This window comes from Urocampus carinirostris, chromosome 17, assembly GCF_059441175.1.
Source record: "Urocampus carinirostris isolate Australia breed hairy pipefish chromosome 17, RoL_Ucar_1.0, whole genome shotgun sequence".
Classification (NCBI taxonomy): Eukaryota; Metazoa; Chordata; class Actinopteri; order Syngnathiformes; family Syngnathidae; genus Urocampus; species Urocampus carinirostris.
In genome coordinates, this window is record NC_142365.1 from 221,297 (window position 1) to 239,700 (window position 18,404).

The 18,404-nt window shown below is 44.8% G+C and overlaps 1 protein-coding gene across 2 annotated transcripts in view; it reads left to right on the forward strand.

Moving 5' to 3' along the window:
* Positions 1-3,432: 3,432 nt before the first annotated feature.
* The window catches only part of LOC148348836 (connector enhancer of kinase suppressor of ras 2-like), a 45,355-nt gene continuing 30,383 nt past the window's right edge, over positions 3,433-18,404 (forward strand). The window contains exons 1-4 of one of the 2 annotated variants that reach the window (XM_088320692.1): positions 3,433-4,035; positions 10,103-10,266; positions 14,341-14,543; positions 14,628-14,733. In XM_088320692.1, coding sequence (XP_088176818.1) covers positions 3,972-4,035; positions 10,103-10,266; positions 14,341-14,543; positions 14,628-14,733 — 537 coding nt within the window. In that variant the 5' untranslated portion in view covers positions 3,433-3,971. The remainder of the gene's footprint in view (positions 4,036-10,102; positions 10,267-14,340; positions 14,544-14,627; positions 14,734-18,404) is intronic. The other variant, XM_088320693.1, reaches the window with a different exon arrangement.

Consider the following 18,404-nt stretch of genomic DNA (forward strand, 5'->3'; position numbering starts at 1 on the left):
TGTTTTATTGAGCGCCTTCTAGTGGTGCGAAATTGCTATTCGGGATAAAACCGTATCGAATTGAATAAGGAACGAAAATACATCAACAATCGTATGCACTTTTTAAAAAATACTTCTGGGTCAAGAAATGGACATTTTTTTTTTTTTGACATAAAATAGACTCGTTTACAAGGAGCTGACATGATTGTCTCTCAACTTGCTGCTGCGGGTACCCTAAAAAATCCCAACAAATTATGAAAGGCGGGGAAGCCTTTAATACGTGTAATTACTTTTAAAATGTACTTCACAGTAATAGATACTTCAGTAGGTATCAATGTTTTGCTCAAATTTATTTGAGCAGATTGGTTAAATAGAATTAAGAGTGTGCCTGCAAGTGAGCAATATTACCCCCCATTTTTTTAGTTATGGTACTGATAACTGTGAGATCATTCTTTGCCCTTATATGTCTGATGAATATCTGAGCAATAGTTATTGGACATTCCTACGTCGACTGACCGAACGAGGAAAAAGTCACCCACGTCTTCGTTCACAACACTTGCAGGGCTCGGTAAAACAGCGAACAAACTTCCTGATCGACAGCCATATGTAGACCTCAAACCCAACATGTGCTCGACAGACTAAACCCTCTGATCGACTGTTAGGAGATAGATATTTTGTCTTTTTACAAGGTGTAATAGCATAATAATAAGTCAACCTCTAAAATTGGCACAACACATCCGCCAAAGTGAGGAGTTTAGATGATATCTATACATATGTATTACATTCTATTTCAAAGCACTTTTCAAGACATCCAAGCTCGCTGTACATAGAGTACTAAACAACAATAAAGAAAGAATAAACCAAGCAAGTAAGAAAACTAAAATAAAAACAAAGTAGAGTTAAAATGGGGGTTGTATTTGAGGCTGATGATCATAAAAAGGCAAGTCCCAAGAGGTGAGGTTTGAGTCTGGATTTGAAGGTGGATAGGATGGCGGAATTCAGGAGGTCGTGCGGTGATGAGTTCCAGAGCTGCGGGGCAGAGTGGCTGAAAGCTCTCTCTGCTCTCCATGGAGCTTCTCTCTCTCTCTCTCTGTCTCTCTCTCTCTGTCTCTCTGTCTCTGAGATAGATAGATAGATAGATAATTGGTTGCACCCAAAAGGACAGCTCTATTTAGAACACTGTCTCTTTTGACTCGGCTCACTGAGAAGAGCCTGCACTTTTGGCTCCCAAACAGTTCCTCAGATTTTTGTTTAATATATTATCCCTGCGGATCACACAAAATATAAAATACACTATTAGATTTACAATTTTTTTTAAATACAATTAAATTTTAGCTTTTTACCCACTGAACAGATTTAAAGTTGAACAATAACACAAAATCCCTAAAAATGCAAAACAATAAAACAAAAGTTGGAAATATGACCTCTTCGTGCTATCAATACATGATAAAATGCAAATAAATTAACTATTTCCGATTTTATTCGAACCAAATTAGGCGCAGATTTTCTGAAAAACGTGCAAAAAAGATAAAAGAAACAAAAGCAAAAGATATCTAGTCTCTAAGATTGAATGCACTTTGCTTTGGAGCAATCCGTATTGGTAAAATGAGTCCAAATTTGGCTCATTTTTTTACATACAGTACCTTTATTTCTGTTTTGTCTTCCGTATTGAACTCCGTTGTTACCCAACACATATAAAGCCTTTTCTGTGTTTGTAAATGTGACATTTTGAAGCTGTGCGTGCATTGTCAAAGCAAAATGGCAGAATCTCTGTCAGTTTATTGCGGCCCATTGACACCATCATAGATAGGAACGCCTCAAAATAGCACCAATTATGTGCTAGCAGCAAGATAATGACATTATTTTGGACATCAAACCCGAGAAAAAAACTTCTTTTGATTGGCACTAGATTTCTTCCCTTGCAGGTCTTTGAAAAATGGAAGAAATGGCCTTGAAAGTGCTTGAATTCAGCCACAAAAAGGCTTTACGGACCCTGTACTCATTAAAACGTGCTTCTTTTGTGCTCATCTCCGTGTAGACATTGTGTAGTGACTATATAGCGAGTCCCAGCCCGAGGCTGTTTCCGGCCGAGCAGTAGGAAAAGCAGCATCCTTGTCTCATTGGCGGTCGTCTTTCTACTACGCTGCCCTTTGCGCGATGCTGAACAGCCACAAAGAGCAAGCGGGGGGGAAAAAACATGGTGTTCCGGGGGGGCCTATTGGGCTCCACCGGAGTGGGACAGGGACACAAGTCACGGCTGATGTCAAATGGTAGAAGGACTGGGAACAGCTTAAAGCAGGAAAAGGTCTGTTTCAAATAGTCCCAATGATGACCCAAACCCCCCAAAAAGATGTAAAAGGAAGAATATATTCCAGAGCGTCTAAGCGCGACAAAATGAGATTGACAGAGGCGAAAGAATGATTTCAGCCAAAAGATGGCATCCGGAAGTAGAACAGTTTAGAGCAGACCTGGGCACTCCGGTCCTGGAGGGCCGTATGTTCTGCATGATTGAGGTTTCTCTGATCCAGTATCGTTAACGAGCACTTGCTAGCTTGCTAACGAGGTTATAATTTGTATCACCTGAGTTAAAGAAGAGCAAACTTCAAAATCTGGCAGGACGTATGGCCCTCCAGGACCGGAGTGCCCAGGTCTGGTTTAGAGTAACTGACACCACCTCTAAATATGATGAAAAGACGGGGACTGATTGGCAGAAAATACAAGAGGCTAGCTGACCGAAAACATGCCGTAAGCAGCCAGGATAACTGGGAGCCGGCAACCAAAAATCATTAAGGTAACTAACACAGACCCGGCTCGAGGGAAAAAAATCAATTTGCACAATTAGCCAGCCGACTGCTAACAAGGCTTACCTGGAGTTCTTCGGGAGCCTGCGTGCTAACAAGGGAGCTCTATGGACCATTTTATATTGCAAGACACGCGGCGAAAAACACAAAAGGAGAAGTTACAATCAAATCCCTAGGAGGGGGCAAAGGCAAAAACGGAAATGATGCTGTACACTACGGCAGGTAAACGTCGTCTTTGAGGATCGAAGCGAGCAACCGGGACAAGACGACCAGATGTCCCTCAACGACGCGGTAAGCTAAGTTCCAATGACTCCAAGCGGAAATGAGCGTTATGCATTGTTTTGGTCCTTGTTGTCTTCTGGTGACGTCACAGCTTTAGGGGTTTGAGGTCAAATTGTCTATTTTGAGAATTCCTTCCTTGAGTTTCATGGCGTATAGAATATTTTGGAACATGCTTGTGGGGAGGAACACGACACGTTCTGTGCCAATTTGTAAAGATTTTAAGCAGCTAGACGCTTCAAATCAATGACTTTTTTTGACTGAATGAAAATGTTTTTGTACCAATAGGAGGTATTCAAAATAAGACACTGCCCCTTTAAAAACGCCTGGCTTTCTTGTTGTGTCTTACAAAGGTGGCGACACCCAAATCAAGTGTTTTTTGTGGATGATTTCCCCCTCGCGAACTCTTTTATCCCCCCGCCCCACGCCAGGCCTGAAATTCCATCAGGAAGCCCCTCCTAGGGGCGGCCCCCCGTCCAGGGATCCACGCAGTGAATCAGTCGCCATCCCCACGCACTTTGCGCGCCGTGGGCAGCGCCTCCTCCGTGCACCGCGAGGGAGGATGCTCGCCGGAGGCTTCCTTTGCCGTCGGGACACAAAGCCGCTCATCTCCTCCGTTTCTCCGCGAGATCGCGCAGCGTCCACCAGCCTCCGCGGAACCTTCCACGCGTGACAAGTCAACGAGGGCTTCGAGGTCGGCCAGCAGCGCAGGAATGCGCCCGAGTCCGCTTTTCTTCTTTCGTCGCTCTTCGAGCATCTCCACCACAAGGCTGCAGCGAAAAACATCTCGAGATCGTTAGCTCGGGCTCGCCTCGTCATTCTCGTTTCTGCGTCGGCGCTTCGTCGCAGCTCGGAGGAGGTTTCTTCTTCTTGTTTTTTCCTCCCCTTTTGTCACGCGAGACAAACTTGGACATGGCTCTGATTATGGAGCCCGTCAGCAAGTGGAGCTCCGCTCAAGTGGTGGACTGGATGAAAGGTAAGAGCTTTCGCGATCTCCAGAGACGGCAAACACCTGATGAACCCCGAGGTTCTCGTCGATTTTGGGTCCCTCACCATCGGTGGGAAGAGATTACCCTTGGTCTCCCAAGAACCTCTTTCACTATGTCAACAAAGCTCTATTGCGTCCCTTTGTCTCACGTGAAGAGACCCCCATTGAGAGGATGCAACCTAGACCTGGGTTTGGTTCAAAACAGGGGGTCTCAAACTCAAGGGTCTGCGAGGGTCTGAGTCGGTTGGAATCAATCGGAGTTTTCACCATCTCATGTCCTAAGCGATCCCTTTTCTTCAAATAAATACAAAATAAGAAAAAAAGATTTAGAATGAATGTGAAAAATGATTCCATAATCCTCATGACTTGGACATGAAGGGACAGTGTCATATTGAGCTTCTCTTCGTGCTTTGAAATAATCACTCATTCAAATTTGAACGATAAACAAAAATACATACATACGTGAACTTATATTACTCGTATGTGGGGAAATGTGTTCCCATTTGACGTAGCATGAACCTCATGTCGAGAACCGGAACAGGATCGGGACCCAAACGCGTGACGTTTCTCGCGCAAGCCTTTTATTTGACAGGAAATGGGGAGTCGTGCACGTTAGGCAGCGGTGTGTCGTGGAACGATAGGAAGCCAGAGGCCGACCAGATCGATACCGATTGCCCGAGCGGATATCGGACAGATAGATTGGATAACGGACAGGACGGGACAGACAGGATTGATATCAAAACAGGGTATCAAAATTAAACAGGACAAACTAGACGGGAACGAAACTGGAAACCGATATTAAACAACGGGACAGACAGGATTTGAGATTTGTGAGTTTGAGATCCCTGGTCTAAAATGAACCGATTTAATTGGTAGATTAGCTGTCAAAACCAAATGTAACTTAGATAATTATGGAGAGAAGTGCAAGAGAAAAATAAACTTGCAGTTTTATATATGTCCTCTGGATGTCGCCACCGAGCACCCAACATAGCTGTATTTGCTGACTACCATTAATCAACCAGAGAACATTGAGTCAACTCCTCCTAGTGTTTTTTTTACTAAAGTAATGGACACTTTAAATCAAAAAGATGAAACCTAGTTGTCACGGTTGCCATGGCGCCCAATTGGCCCCGCCCGTGTGGCGCCAGCTGCGTCTCGTTGAAAGATTGGCTTTCTGTCTATATAAGTTCAGTGCTCTCATTCTTCTGCTGTCAGTCCGTCAACGGACCTCCGCCCCGCAATACGTGGGTTCAGACTCGGTCCTGTTTCCTGTTGGTATTCCCTGTCCGGTATTGTTCGCGTTTATTTTCGTTCTGTTTAATATCGGTTTCGTTCCTGTCTATTTTTGTCCCTTTTATTATTCTCTCCAGTTTTCGTTCCCCTATAGTTTGTCCTGTTTATTTTCGACACCCTTTTTCATTATCAATCCTGTCTGTCCCGTCCTGTCCGGTATCGACCCCATCTGTCCGACATGAACTCGGGCGATTGGAATCGATGTCGTCGGCCTTTGACTTCCTGTCTTTCCGCACCAGACCGCTGCGTAACGTGCACGCCTTCCTATTTCCTGTAAAATAAAAGGCTTGTGTGAGAAACGTCACGCGTTTGGGTCCTGATCCTATTCTGGTTCTTGACACTAGGTGTCTTTGCAGTAGTTTAAAGGAGCTTTTGATCCTTTCTATAATATCTATGAAATCTTACAGCGAAGTTCCTTTGTTCAGGTAAGAAGTTTCGTATAAAAATGATTATAAATGTCACAGGGAGTCAGAGGGATGTAATCAAACCCCACTAGGGGGACATTTACTGGCGAGAAGTGGGTCTTGGACTGGAACTGCTCAGAAGGAGATCTGGAGAAGGGAGGCTTACAAGAGAACTAAAGTCTCGGGGTGAAGAAAAAAAATCTCGAAGGGGAGATTAGGAGGTACCTTTAAGAAAGAGGGTTTGAGTGGACGGTCAAGGTGGAAACTGAAGAAAGTGGGTGGAGTGACACGTCCTGGAGTGGGTGGAATGAAAGAATGAAGTCACGGGAGGAGAAGCTTGTTATGTCGGCGAGTAAGTCTTTCGGAATCAAAACGATTTAGCAACGTGAGGTGGGAGCCAGGTGGAACTATAATAGAGGTGGTTTATTGTCTAATGGGAAACACCTGGGGAGAGGAAAAGTGAAGGGGGCTGGAAAATGGGGTAATCATTTGGAGAAAAGAGGGCACCAAACCATGACAATAAAAAGCAGAAAGACTTTCAAATCATTAACCCAAATGATTAAATTACTGTTTGGTGCGTGAGTTTCAGTGAATTCAACGAACTGTTGGTGAAAATGGATTCAATAGACAGCCCCAAGTGAGTCATATTCCACCACTAGATGGCACTGTTGTCTCATGCTGGCTCGTTGTGCACCGTGGCACCGATTTTAGTGCGCAAGATGCCAGACAAACATGGCGGCGACCTGGAGATAGGGATTCTACAAATTTCTCATCCTCTGATTTGATTTCTAAATAAAAATGAACGTCGCTATGATACTTCATGTATTTTTGCCTAATATTCAAATGAATGTGGATTTGATTTACTGAATTTTTGTACCACTAAGTGTCGCGACCAGAACAAAGACGGGACCCGCTCGCGTAACGTCTCTCACTGTTTTATTGGGGAAGCAGGGAAAGGAGTGCAGAAACCATCCGGAGATCGCTGGTTGTAGGTCGCTCGGACGCGGAAGTGGGACATCTGGCGGGCGATGGCGGTGTCGAGAGCGGAAAAAAACAAGTCGGTAGCCGGGGCGGAAGAGCAAAAACGTGGTCGGTATCAGAAAACGGGTCGTTATTCGGGACGGGAGAGCAGACGTGGTCGAGATCAAAACAGATCGTAGCGGGAGACAAAAAGGAGCAAAAAACAGGACAGGAGAAAAAGGGCTTACCGTGTCAAAATGGAGATTCGCAGACGGACTGACAAGGGCAGAGTTTAAATACTGACAGGGAGCCAATCCGTCAGCAAGCTGCAGGTGGCACCCACGGGCGGGGCCAATTGGGCGCCATGGCAACCGTGACACGAAGAGGCACAAAATCTTACACACTGTGCCTTTACAAAATGTTGCTCCTATCTACTGTATCCTGTGTGTTACACGAATCTTTCCACTCGGGTTTGAGGCGCCATTTTGAGGCCACGAACTGGTTTGGCCCCTGTGATCATGTTGTTTCTACCGTGTGGCCCCTGAGCCAAAACAAATTCGATGCCCCTGATCTCAAATGACAGTCCTTTTTCCTAAGCCGACATCACAACAAATAACCGAAATCAAAACGCAGCACGCGCATGCTTTCGCCTACCGGCACGCGTCGGTCGCACGTCGCGAAGATGGAGAGCGCTAAAAGCCGAGGGGACGTGGAAAGAAAGCGAGGGGAGAGACTCTTTAGTTTCTCGCATGTGACAAGTGGAGCAGTGATGCTTCCACTGCCGCCGGGGAGGGAGTAATGGTGATGGAAAGCGAGGGGGAGAGGTAGGGGGGGTTGCTAAGCGAGCGGACTCCGGCCTGGATGCGTTTTGCCCCGACTTCGCAGAGCTGCCGTGATTAGCATAAGGGTCTGTGATGTCAGCGGAGGCCAAAAGGGGGCGTCCTCTCACCCCCCCCCACCCAGCTTTGTGTGCTTAAGAAACTCTTTCTCTTCACGGCGCTGACAAAGCTTCTTTGAAAGGACGGATTCTCATGAGGAGGGAAAAGAATCCCGCAATTGCCCAAAAATGTCAACTGGATGCCCCTCCATTTTCAATTTAGCAACTCATGTCTCCAGTGGTTTGAACAGCGGCGGGCCGTCGGGGCCTACGAGGCCTTCTCTGCCTGCCCCCAAAATATCTGAATATATGATGTCATCGGTGCAGCACGGCGACGCAGTGGTTAGCGCGTGTGCGGCACAGTTCTGAGGTCGTGAGATCGAATCACCTGTGTGGAGTTTGCAAGTTCTCCCCGTGCTTGCGTGGGTTTTACCAGACACTCCGGTTTCCTCCCACATTCCAAAAACATGCATGGGCAGTGAAGGGAACGATGAAACTCGCTTTAGCCCAGGGGTGTCCAATTTTTTTAGAAAGCGGGCCAGATTTGGGAAGCTGAAAATGTGCAAGTGCTGACTATTCCGCCCGGCATTCTGCCAACAGTCTTTAATAAATTCAGGGTGAATTCGGCGTCGCGACCTCGTAGCTCGTCTTTGTAGCATTTTTATTTGACGTGTGAAAAGGCGCTGCTGTCCGCTAAAACAGCTTCCGGTTGCTTCACCTTTTCACAGCGTTACTGTCCAGCTAGGTTTTGTTGGCAGCATGTTTTTTTCTGGCGGTGCCTCTTGATACTATATTCTTTGAAAACGGGAACAGTCTCTTGGCAAATTAGGCGGACGCGGTTGTTTCGGATTTCGGTGAAAAAATACTCCAATTTTCCCTTGTCCTGGAAGTGGCAGCCCTCACAGTCAACTTACCTTTTTTTAATTTCCAGTCACCGTGTCAAAAATGTGGTGGGCTTAAACTTTCATAGTAAAAGCCTGGGGAAGGAGCATGAAAACACTCTCCTCCTCTCTTTTTCGTGCTAGTTCCGGTGCTAAAAATGAGATGAAAGGCTCTTTGAACTCAGTTAGCACATACTTAATAGAGAAAATAGTCATGAAAATGAAGAAAAATCGGGGCTGCGTAGGGGTGCTTGGAATCCTTAAAAATGCTTGCATTTTAATGTTGTGTTTTACAAGATATGAAAAGTGCTGGAATTTTAGGTACCGTGCTTGTCAATGCTTGGAATTGTTGCCATGCTTCTTGACAGTCTGATTCGATAGACAAGGCATGATATGAAGAAAAATCGGGCAACGTACAGGTGCTTGAAATCCTTGAAAATGCTTGAATTTTAATGTTTGGTTTCAAAGTTTGAAAAGTGCATAAATTCTCTTGTAATTGCTAGGAATTGTCGCCATATTTCTCGTCAGTCCGAGTCGATAGACCACACGTGAATGAAGAAATACAGTAGAAAATGACGATGACACGCCTGCTCCGGTGGCTTTGTTGTGCCATTGGATTTCTTCTGTAGCTGGCATTAGTTTGTATGGATTTGCCCTATGAAGCGTCATCGCCCCCTACGGGTCGTGCCGTAGAGGCGGATGCATGCTACACCTAAACGGCACTATATGAAATTTATATTAGTGCAAATATTACGTATTAATGTCTATTTATTATGGGGAATGCAAAAAATGAAGGTATTATGTCTTTCTCAGTGGTAAATTGTCATGGAAAAAAACTTCCTGCAACTGAAAATCTAAACTACGTATCACAGTCATTTTTCATGAAATATCTAGATGAGGAAAGATTGCTCTCAAAAATATTTACTCATGTACCGTTGAGTGTCATGATTACTTATTCATTTCACCTGTGCCCGCTCATTTGGCGCCACCCGCTGCGGGCTATCTGATTGGCTTCCTGTACCTATTTGAAGCCAGTTCCGTCAATCCCCTTTTGTCAGTCCGTCTGCGAACCTCTGTTTATACAAGACAAGCCTTTTTCGACCCTGACTTCCGCCTGTCCCGTTTTTTCTCCCGTTTGTCTCCGGCTACGACCTGTTTCGAATCCGACCACGTCTGCTCTCCCGTCCCGACTTACGACTCGTTTTTGATCCCGACCGCGTCCGCTCTCCCGTCCTGGCTTACCACTTGTTTTTGAAATGAAAATTTAGAAATGAAAAAGGTGTACGAATCCCGAATAGGGTTGAATGACCCAGCGTCTCCGATCGGTCTTTGTGTTTGCATACTTTCGTTGAGGTAGGTTAGCGTCCCTAACTTGCATAACTCTCTTTCATAAGCAGGAAAGAGGACAGACGGCAGATTCCAACAACAACTGCACGGAAGGATTTAGCACCTGCTGCCTCGCACACACACACACACAGACGCTCTGCTCTTTTCAGTTCTGCGCTTTTTTTAGCATCATTAGGAAAAAAACGCCGGTCGGATGCGTCGCGCTCGAAGAAGAACGCGATACAAAAAAAGTCCGATTGCCAGGCAACAAACAGCCGGCAAGTGTGTGAGCGAGGGCGCTTTGCTTCCCCCAGGACTGGACGACTGCCTGCAGCAGTACATCAAAACCTTGGAGAGGGAGAAAGTGGGCGGGGAGCAGCTGCTGCGAATCACCCACCAGGAGCTGGAGGACTTGGGTGTGTCCAGGATCGGCCATCAAGAACTGGTCCTGGAGGCGGTGGACTTGCTCTGCGCGCTGGTGGGTCCTCATTCGCCTCCCCCGCGAACGTATTTTATTTCGGTTCGCGAGACCGCAAATCTTAAGGTGTCTTCCGGTCGAGTCGAGTCCTGTTTATTTGTTTGGCCCTTATTCACAAAGAGTTTCAAAGGGCTGCGCAGACCACAGAGTATTATGACAGCATCCCCTGATCTAAAACCTACACGAGGGCAGGGAGAAACTCATAAACCTCAGCATGAGGAAAATGAAGGACTCTTGAGAATACTACTCCAGAAATACCGCAACTGAAACGCTACAAAAATACAGCTAGAGCAACAACACAAAAACACTAAATAAATACAACAAAAATACCACAATGGAAATACTACTATGGAAATAAAAACACAATACTACTATGTAAATACTTCAACAGTACTTCTACGAAAACCAAAAATACTACTATACAATACTACAAAAATACATCTGGAATACTAAAATAATACTGCTATGGAAATGCTTCAAAAATACTTCTACAGGATTGCAACCAAAATACCACTACCATAAAACTATACCACAAAACACTACCAATATTACAACAGAAATAATAATATACATAACTGACGGTTATTTGTGCAGTAGGGGTGGGAGATATCCACGCAATCCAATTGAACACAGGGTAGTAGCCAAAAAAACTGATATCTGATACTGATACTTTCGGCTTGGTGTTGTGTTTAAACTTTAGTCGGGACTTAAAACAAGGCAAGAAAATTAGATTTGAACTTGCAAGGAGGACCGGGTAAAGAGGCTTCAGGTAAGGGAATTCCATCCCACATGTGAGGTCCTTTCTCAAGGTTTCTCTTTTCTCCTCACACTGAGGTTTTTCAGTTTTTCCTTGCCCGCATGCTGGTTTAAGATCAGGTCATTGTGTAATTTTGTAACTGTAATCCTGTGCAGTCCTTTGAGACATTTTTGTGATTAAGGGCTATATAAATAAATTTGACTTGACTTGACTCTCCTCCTAACCCCCTTTTTTTAATTAAATCTTCAAAACAAAAAACAGATAAGCTGTAAAGGGTGTGGAGGTCAAAGAACGGCAACAAGAGAGTGACGAAGACGAACAGTGAGTCTAAATAAGGAAATGGCCTTCCGTGAAATCCCAACTTATCACGTGGAAATGTCGTGATCTTTGAATAAGCCCACCCCCACCTATTTATACTTGGGATAAACACAGCAATCGTTTTTAAGAAGCGTTTTCATTTTCTGGTTTTGATTTTGAATCTGTCATTACTGCCAAAACAAAATGCTCATAAGAGTCAGCACTTAAGAGATTCTGCTTGGATGTCATCTGCGATGCTAGCTGCTCATGCTAGCGCCTTTAATACAGGGGTCAGGATCCCTTTTGACTTAAAGAGCCACAATATTAAAAATAGATTCTTCTTTGGGAGAGCCACACCATATATTCAAGGACAAAATTCAATCCAACTGCCAAACCCCGCACTCCAGTCAAAATAGAATGATCCGGCACATTTTATTTCACTATGTACCGTTTGATGGTTCTATCAAATCTATGAAATCATCATGGCAGAGCCTGTTTCCCATTTCAATAGAAATGTTCCTCTTAAAATGTGACTCCCTCCCACCGTTTCTTAAAAGTGTTAAGGCTCAAATAAACATGCTAAATAATGGTTTATGTACAAAGTACAAGTTTGATTTTTACAAAAATGTCACCAAATACTGCAAATGAGGAGTACAGATGGCGCTGGGCAAAGGATAGTGGGCTGTCCTGTGTATAGCACCACTCGTTCCCAACCCTTACCCAATCGCATTGCTCTAGGTGCTTTGCTAAAGCTTCCGGGTGATTAAGATTTGTTCTGTGGCTTTTCATCGTAAAGAGTCTTAACAATAAACATAGATCATTTCCAAATAAAGAACGATACGGTGATTTACAGCCAAAATGGGGTCTGTTGGTGTGACACCCCGACCATAAACTGTTGTTAACATTGTGTCCAATATATACTGGACAGAACCCTGTAGGTGTCGGTACTGTCATGACTTAAAATGTATGACCGCTGGCTCAGCATCAAGCAAAGTAATATTATCTATATATCTATCTACCTTGGTCATATCCCTCAAGAGGGGTGACCGACAGCAAGACAAACACACCCAAAGGTTTTTGGACCATCGCCAAGCCAAATGCCCAAACACCCAAACAAGTTAGGCACCTCAGCACCCAAGTCGGTCATGCTCTCGTCCCTCCAGCTGAAACGAGACACAAGGTGATGGCCATGTCACTCGGGTCAGGGTGACACAACGCACTCTTCTGTTCAACAGCAGGGCCCGACAGCTTTCGCTGGTTTACCCCTGCCGCATCATACAGATGCCCTGCCCATCCCTTAGAATGTAATAAAGCAATGTAATACACCATTGCAAAATTCTCGTGTCGTACGAACCGTACTCATGAACAGAGCCATCTATCAACAATAGGTTGTGAACCCCTGCTAGAATACAAAGAGTAGTTGTTAATTGGGCTAGCAAATCCAGAAGAACTGCGCTAATGAGAGTCAAAAAGTAGAAATGATTTTAATGAGAACACCTAAAAAAATCTTTGATCACTCATTAAAACCTTTACAGTTATAGATTTTTTGGAGAATGAATAAAAGCTTTGACCGCATACGCCAAGGGGACGGACTTTTGAAGAATGAGGAAGGTTCGGGGAACTTGCCCCCATCCCCGAGAGACACATAGAGGGACGGAATGCAGATCGAGCGGACTGGGGTCGCAGACGCGAGCCGAATGTTAAAATCCCCTCATCCGACATCCCCGCACGGGGGCCTTGCTTCAGCTGAAAAGCTTCTTACGTAAGCAGGATTTACTTTTAAGTCTCGGAGGCTCTTCTGTATTAGATATGATTAGTGTCCCTCCTGCCGGGCTCTCCTGGTCCAGGAGGACGCATCCGATCAATCGAGGCCCCAAGAGTCCCATTCCGGCCTACCGAGGGGATTGCCCTCTTGTGCGGTATCTTTGTATATGTAAGGTATGCCACAAAAGTAAGTACGCTCCTCACTTTTCTGCAAAGATTTCATGACAATGTTTAGGGGAACAACAGTGAGGAAACATCACAATGAAAAGAAGTATGTCCACAAAGTCCATGGCTCACTGGAAATACATTTTACGGTCTGATGAGACAAAGATGAATTGATCCGGCTTAGTTGGTGTGAAGCGTGTGCGGCCGCAACCAGGTGAGGAGTACAAACATGTTTGTGTCAAGCATGGTGTTGGGAATGTCCTGGTTTTGGGGCTGCATGGGTGCGATTGGTGTTGGGGAGTTGCATTTTATTGGGGGAAACACAAACACATGCAAGTACTGTGAAATACTGGAGCAGAGAATGATCCCTCCAGAAACTGGGTCGCAGAAAAACGTTGCAGCCTGACAATGACCCCAAATACACTCCTAAGATGACCAAGGCTATTGTAAAGGGGGTGGACTGGGCAAGCATGTCTCCAGATCTAAAACCAATAAATCTCGAATATCCCTCAGTTCAATCATGTTGTCACGGAGGAGTGGAAGAGTATCCTTAGTGGCAATTTGCGGGGCTCCCGTGAAATGGAGGATTAAAGTGCATCTCCAAAATCATGGTGGCCACAGAAAATATTCAACTTCAGGAACTTGTTAACCTGACTGCCCATCTTGCACATCTGGTTAGCGTCTCTTCTTGCACTATCGGCACTATGGTAAATAACACAATACAGCTTTATTTATATCTGTACACTGAAGGACACTGAGGGAAACTGTGGGAGTCAGATCCATCGACATTTCGTTCTGTATACACGTGTACTAGAATGACAATAAAGTAGATCTGAATCTGAATCTGAATCTTGTACTTAAGGGTGTACTCACTTTTGTTACCAGGGGTTAGGCTACTTACTAATGGCTATTTTTGGAGATTTTTGACTTTCATTGTGACGAAACAAAGTTTCTTCAGTGTTGTTCAATGAAACATTATGAGGAAATGTGAGGGATGTACTCACTTTTGTGGCGTACTGTACAAAAATCAGACCTCAAGTGTGGAGATTTCATCAGTGCGCTTTACTAAAACTTAATCTGCTTTCCTGTAGAATTACGGACTGGAGACCGAAAATCTCAAGAGTCTCTCTCATAAGCTGAACGCTTCGGCTAAGAACCTGCAGAACTTTATCGCGGGAAGACGGCGCAGCGGCCATTACGACGGCCGTGCCACCCGCAAGCTGCCCAATGACTTCTTAACCTCGGTGGTGGACCTCATCGCCGCCGCCAAGAGTCTCTTGGCCTGGCTGGACAGGTGAGGTGGCCGCCGTTCCCGTTTCGCACCGTATTCCGTCCAACGACTGACGACAAGGAAAAACCTTCTCCTGGTTAATTTCAGGTGCTCCTTCTTCTCCAGGTCACCCTTCGCCTCCGTGGCCGATTACGGTGTGACCAGGAACAACGTGATCCAGTTGTGTCTGGAGCTCACCACCATTGTACAGCAGGTAGTCCATCTCCAGCTCATACGGCCCGCGGCCCCTTGGATATTTCAATCCAGACTGCCATGAATTTCTGAGTACGTCTCAATAAGAAGCCAGCCTCTAGGTCATTTCCGTCAAAAGTTATGAATTTTTAAATAACTGCGAACCAAATGCTAAAGGGCAGTGTTGAGTCTGTATAGCGTGAGGAGTTGGTTCAGGTGTTAAACTGCATCCAGTCAACTGTTCAAATAAACCAGTTAACACGATCAATGCCAGACATAAAAATATTTTCCCGTTTTTTGTAAATCCATTTAGTATGTTTAGAAAAGATCCCTCGTATGTGTGAATTTAATATGTAGGGTGGGTTACTAATGGAGGTAGAATGATAAAGCATAATATGTCAGGACCAGAACGGAGACAGGACGCACTTGCGTTGCGTTTCTCACAGATTTTATTGGAAGAAAGAGAAAGGGTTGCGCCCACCATCCGGTGATTGCAAGCGGGTCGCTCTGGACGCGGAAGTGGATCTTCCGTGGCGAGCGATGGCGGTGTCAGAAACGGAAAAACAGGTCAGTCGCCGGGACAGGAGAGCAAAATTGGGTCGGGGTCGTAAGCGAGTCGTAAGCCAAGAAAGGAGAGTAGACGTGGTCAGGATCAAAAACGGGTCAAAGCCGGGGGACAGACAGGACCAAAAAAAAAAACGGGACAGGTGGGAGTCAGGGTCGAAAAAGTCTTGCCTAGTGCTAACTAAGGTTCGCAGACGGACTGACAAGCAGGGACAGACAGGAGTGGGTACGAGCAATGTTCCCTCTAATTTTCCACGTGTCTGAGCGTTCACACAAAGTCGGTGAGCAACGCTTGAAACAACAGTGAGCAACCATAATCCCAAGCGTGGCAACTAAATCATTATCAAACATGTTCAAAATTTGACATCAAGTTACATTTTGCTGAGTTTCCGTCAGTTTCTCAGCTTTTCACTATTTTTTCATTTTGGCATTTTTTTCTTTTTTGTTCTATTCCCCCCTTCCTTTAAGTCATTTTGTGCATCATTTTACATCATATTTTGTCATGTTGGGATTAAAGAAGCAAAAACAACCTGAAGAGCCGTTTAGGACCCGAAAGAGTTCCTTTTAGTGAGCTGAGCCGAAGAAGCCGGTTCTCTACTAACTTTACTCAACTTCGTTCCACTTCGACTCGACTTCAAAATACCGCATTTAGGACACAACGTCGGGGGAACCCGTGTATTTTGACCTTCATGCACTGTCACTTTGACTTAAGTCGCTTCTTAATGAGTCATTTTGAGCCCTGATTTTTGTGTACTGGCTAGATTTTTTTTGTGCGCTGAGAATGTGCGAGCAGTGCGCAATTGCAGCTTAGAGGGAACACTGGGTACAAGTACTAATTGGGAGCCAATCGGAGTCTGAGTCCGTCGGTGCCAAAGGAGCGGGCACAGGTGATCATGACATAATACTGAAAAACGACATTTAAAATTTAGAGTTGACATTTTACTGATCCGGCCCGCCTCAGTACAGAAGCCCTCCTATGTCTGTCTGTCTGTCTGCATATATAGTTGTGTATACATGATATAGTGTTTCCGTAGTGCTGTGGTGAGCACGTTCGCCTATCAAACGAGAGGTCCCCGGTTCAATCCCGGGTGGAGTCATATGTAGGCTTGGAGAGGGATAGGTGCCACAAGCTGAACTTGCCCAAGAGACACCACAAGAAATGCTGCCAATATGAGATGTGTGCTAACAGAGAGCCAACAAACCATACATCAAATAAACACATTTAGAAATGTACAGCATTGACATGGGAATCCTTCAGAATGGATGGACATGTGACCGTCCTGTTGTGACCGTCCTGTTGTGACCGTCCTGTCAGCCATTGTGTGAGTCTGCTGATGACAGAACAGGAAGTGACACAGAAAAACCTGGAAGTAGGTGTTTTTTTTTTACTATATTTTTCAACTTAAGACGCGAATGAACCCAAATGATCAATGAAGAATACTTCTCAATCATCTGTTTTTAGCCTTGTATTTCAGATTCAGATTCAGATTCAGATTCAGATCTACTTTATTGTCATTCTAGTACACGTGTATACAGAACGAAATGTCGATGCATCTGACCCCCACAGTTTCCTTGAATGTACAGATATAAATAAAGTTGTATTGTAATTGGCTACGTATAGTATTTTACCATAGTGCCGATAGTGCAAGAAGAGTAGCTAACCAGATGTGCAAAATGGGCAGTCAGGTTAACAAGTCAGGTACACAGTAACATTAACACTGTAACAATAACGCTGTAATTACCATAGTGCAGAGAGCAATGTGCAAGGAGTGGCAAGCTATAAAAAAACTGCCAGTAGTGCAAAAAGTCAGATTAGCAGCCGTTTAGATTTAAGTTAACTATATGTTAGATTGACCATTTAACAGTCTAATGGCCAGGGGGACTAGACTATTGCGGAGCCTGGTGGTCCTGCACCGCACACTGCAGAACCTCTTCCCAGAGGCTAGCAGAGTGAACAGTCCATGATGGGGGTGAGAGGGGTCCCCGGTAATGTTCTTAGCATGGGATAGGCAGCGCTTCTGGCCAATGTCCTGAATGGAGGGAAGTGTAGTCCCGATTATTTTCTCTGCTGTCCTCGTTACCCTCCTCACACTACCCCAGTCGGTAGCGCTGCAGCCTCCACACCACACAGAGATACAGCTGGTCAGGATACTCTCTATGGTGCCCCTGTAGAATGTAATGAGGGAGGGTGGGGGCAGGTGGGCTCTCCTCATCCTCCGCAGGAAGTACAGGCGCTGCTGTGCCCTCTTAACCAGTGATGCAGTGTTTACGGACCAGGTGAGTTTGTTTGTAATGTGCACCCCTAGGAACTTGATACTGCTGACAACCTCCACAGCCTTGTTGTTGATGCAAAGTGGGGCATGGTTGGGCTGGTTTTTCCTAAAGTCGACAATGATCTCTTTAGTTTTGTCGACATTCAGGACCAGGCTGTTGTCCCTGCACCAGCCCACCAACTGCTCCACCTCCTCTCTGTAGGCTAGGTCGTTGTCATCCACAGTCGGTTGTTTAGTGAAAAAAAATCTGTTTTTCGTAAAGGCAACACAACAAACATTGCAGTATTATCACAACTTAGGCCAGTCTCTAAGCACGACGTTGTAAACATATAGTCTTTTATATTTTTTTTCTCTTTAAAGTCTTTATTACATGTTTACCCAAGAGCGCCATGTCCAATTTCGTTGCATACAATAATTCAAAATGTGGGCATTCATAACAATAAAGAAAATTGAATTCAATCCCGTTCGTGTCGCTCACAAGTATACCATAACATCCATCCATCCATTACCTCTTATCCTCAGTAGGGTTGCGGGGTAAACCATAACATAAAACTGTAAACATTAGGGAACACTGCCCAGTAACAATGTGGGCAATGTACTTCTTACATGATTGAGCACATAACATCACATGAAAAGATCATTAGAGAGTCATTTGATCTTGTTTTACAGTTGACTTTTGTTGTGAACAATCTGCTTCTGGCTACCCCTTTTCGAACATGTTATTCGACATTATTTTGTTGTTGACTCATTGTTTTTGTCCTGATTTTATTTTAATGTTTGAAATAAACGTTTTCATTCATTCATTCATTCAACAAGTGCAGTTGCCTATTTCTACTTGACCAGTGTTACAGGTTGT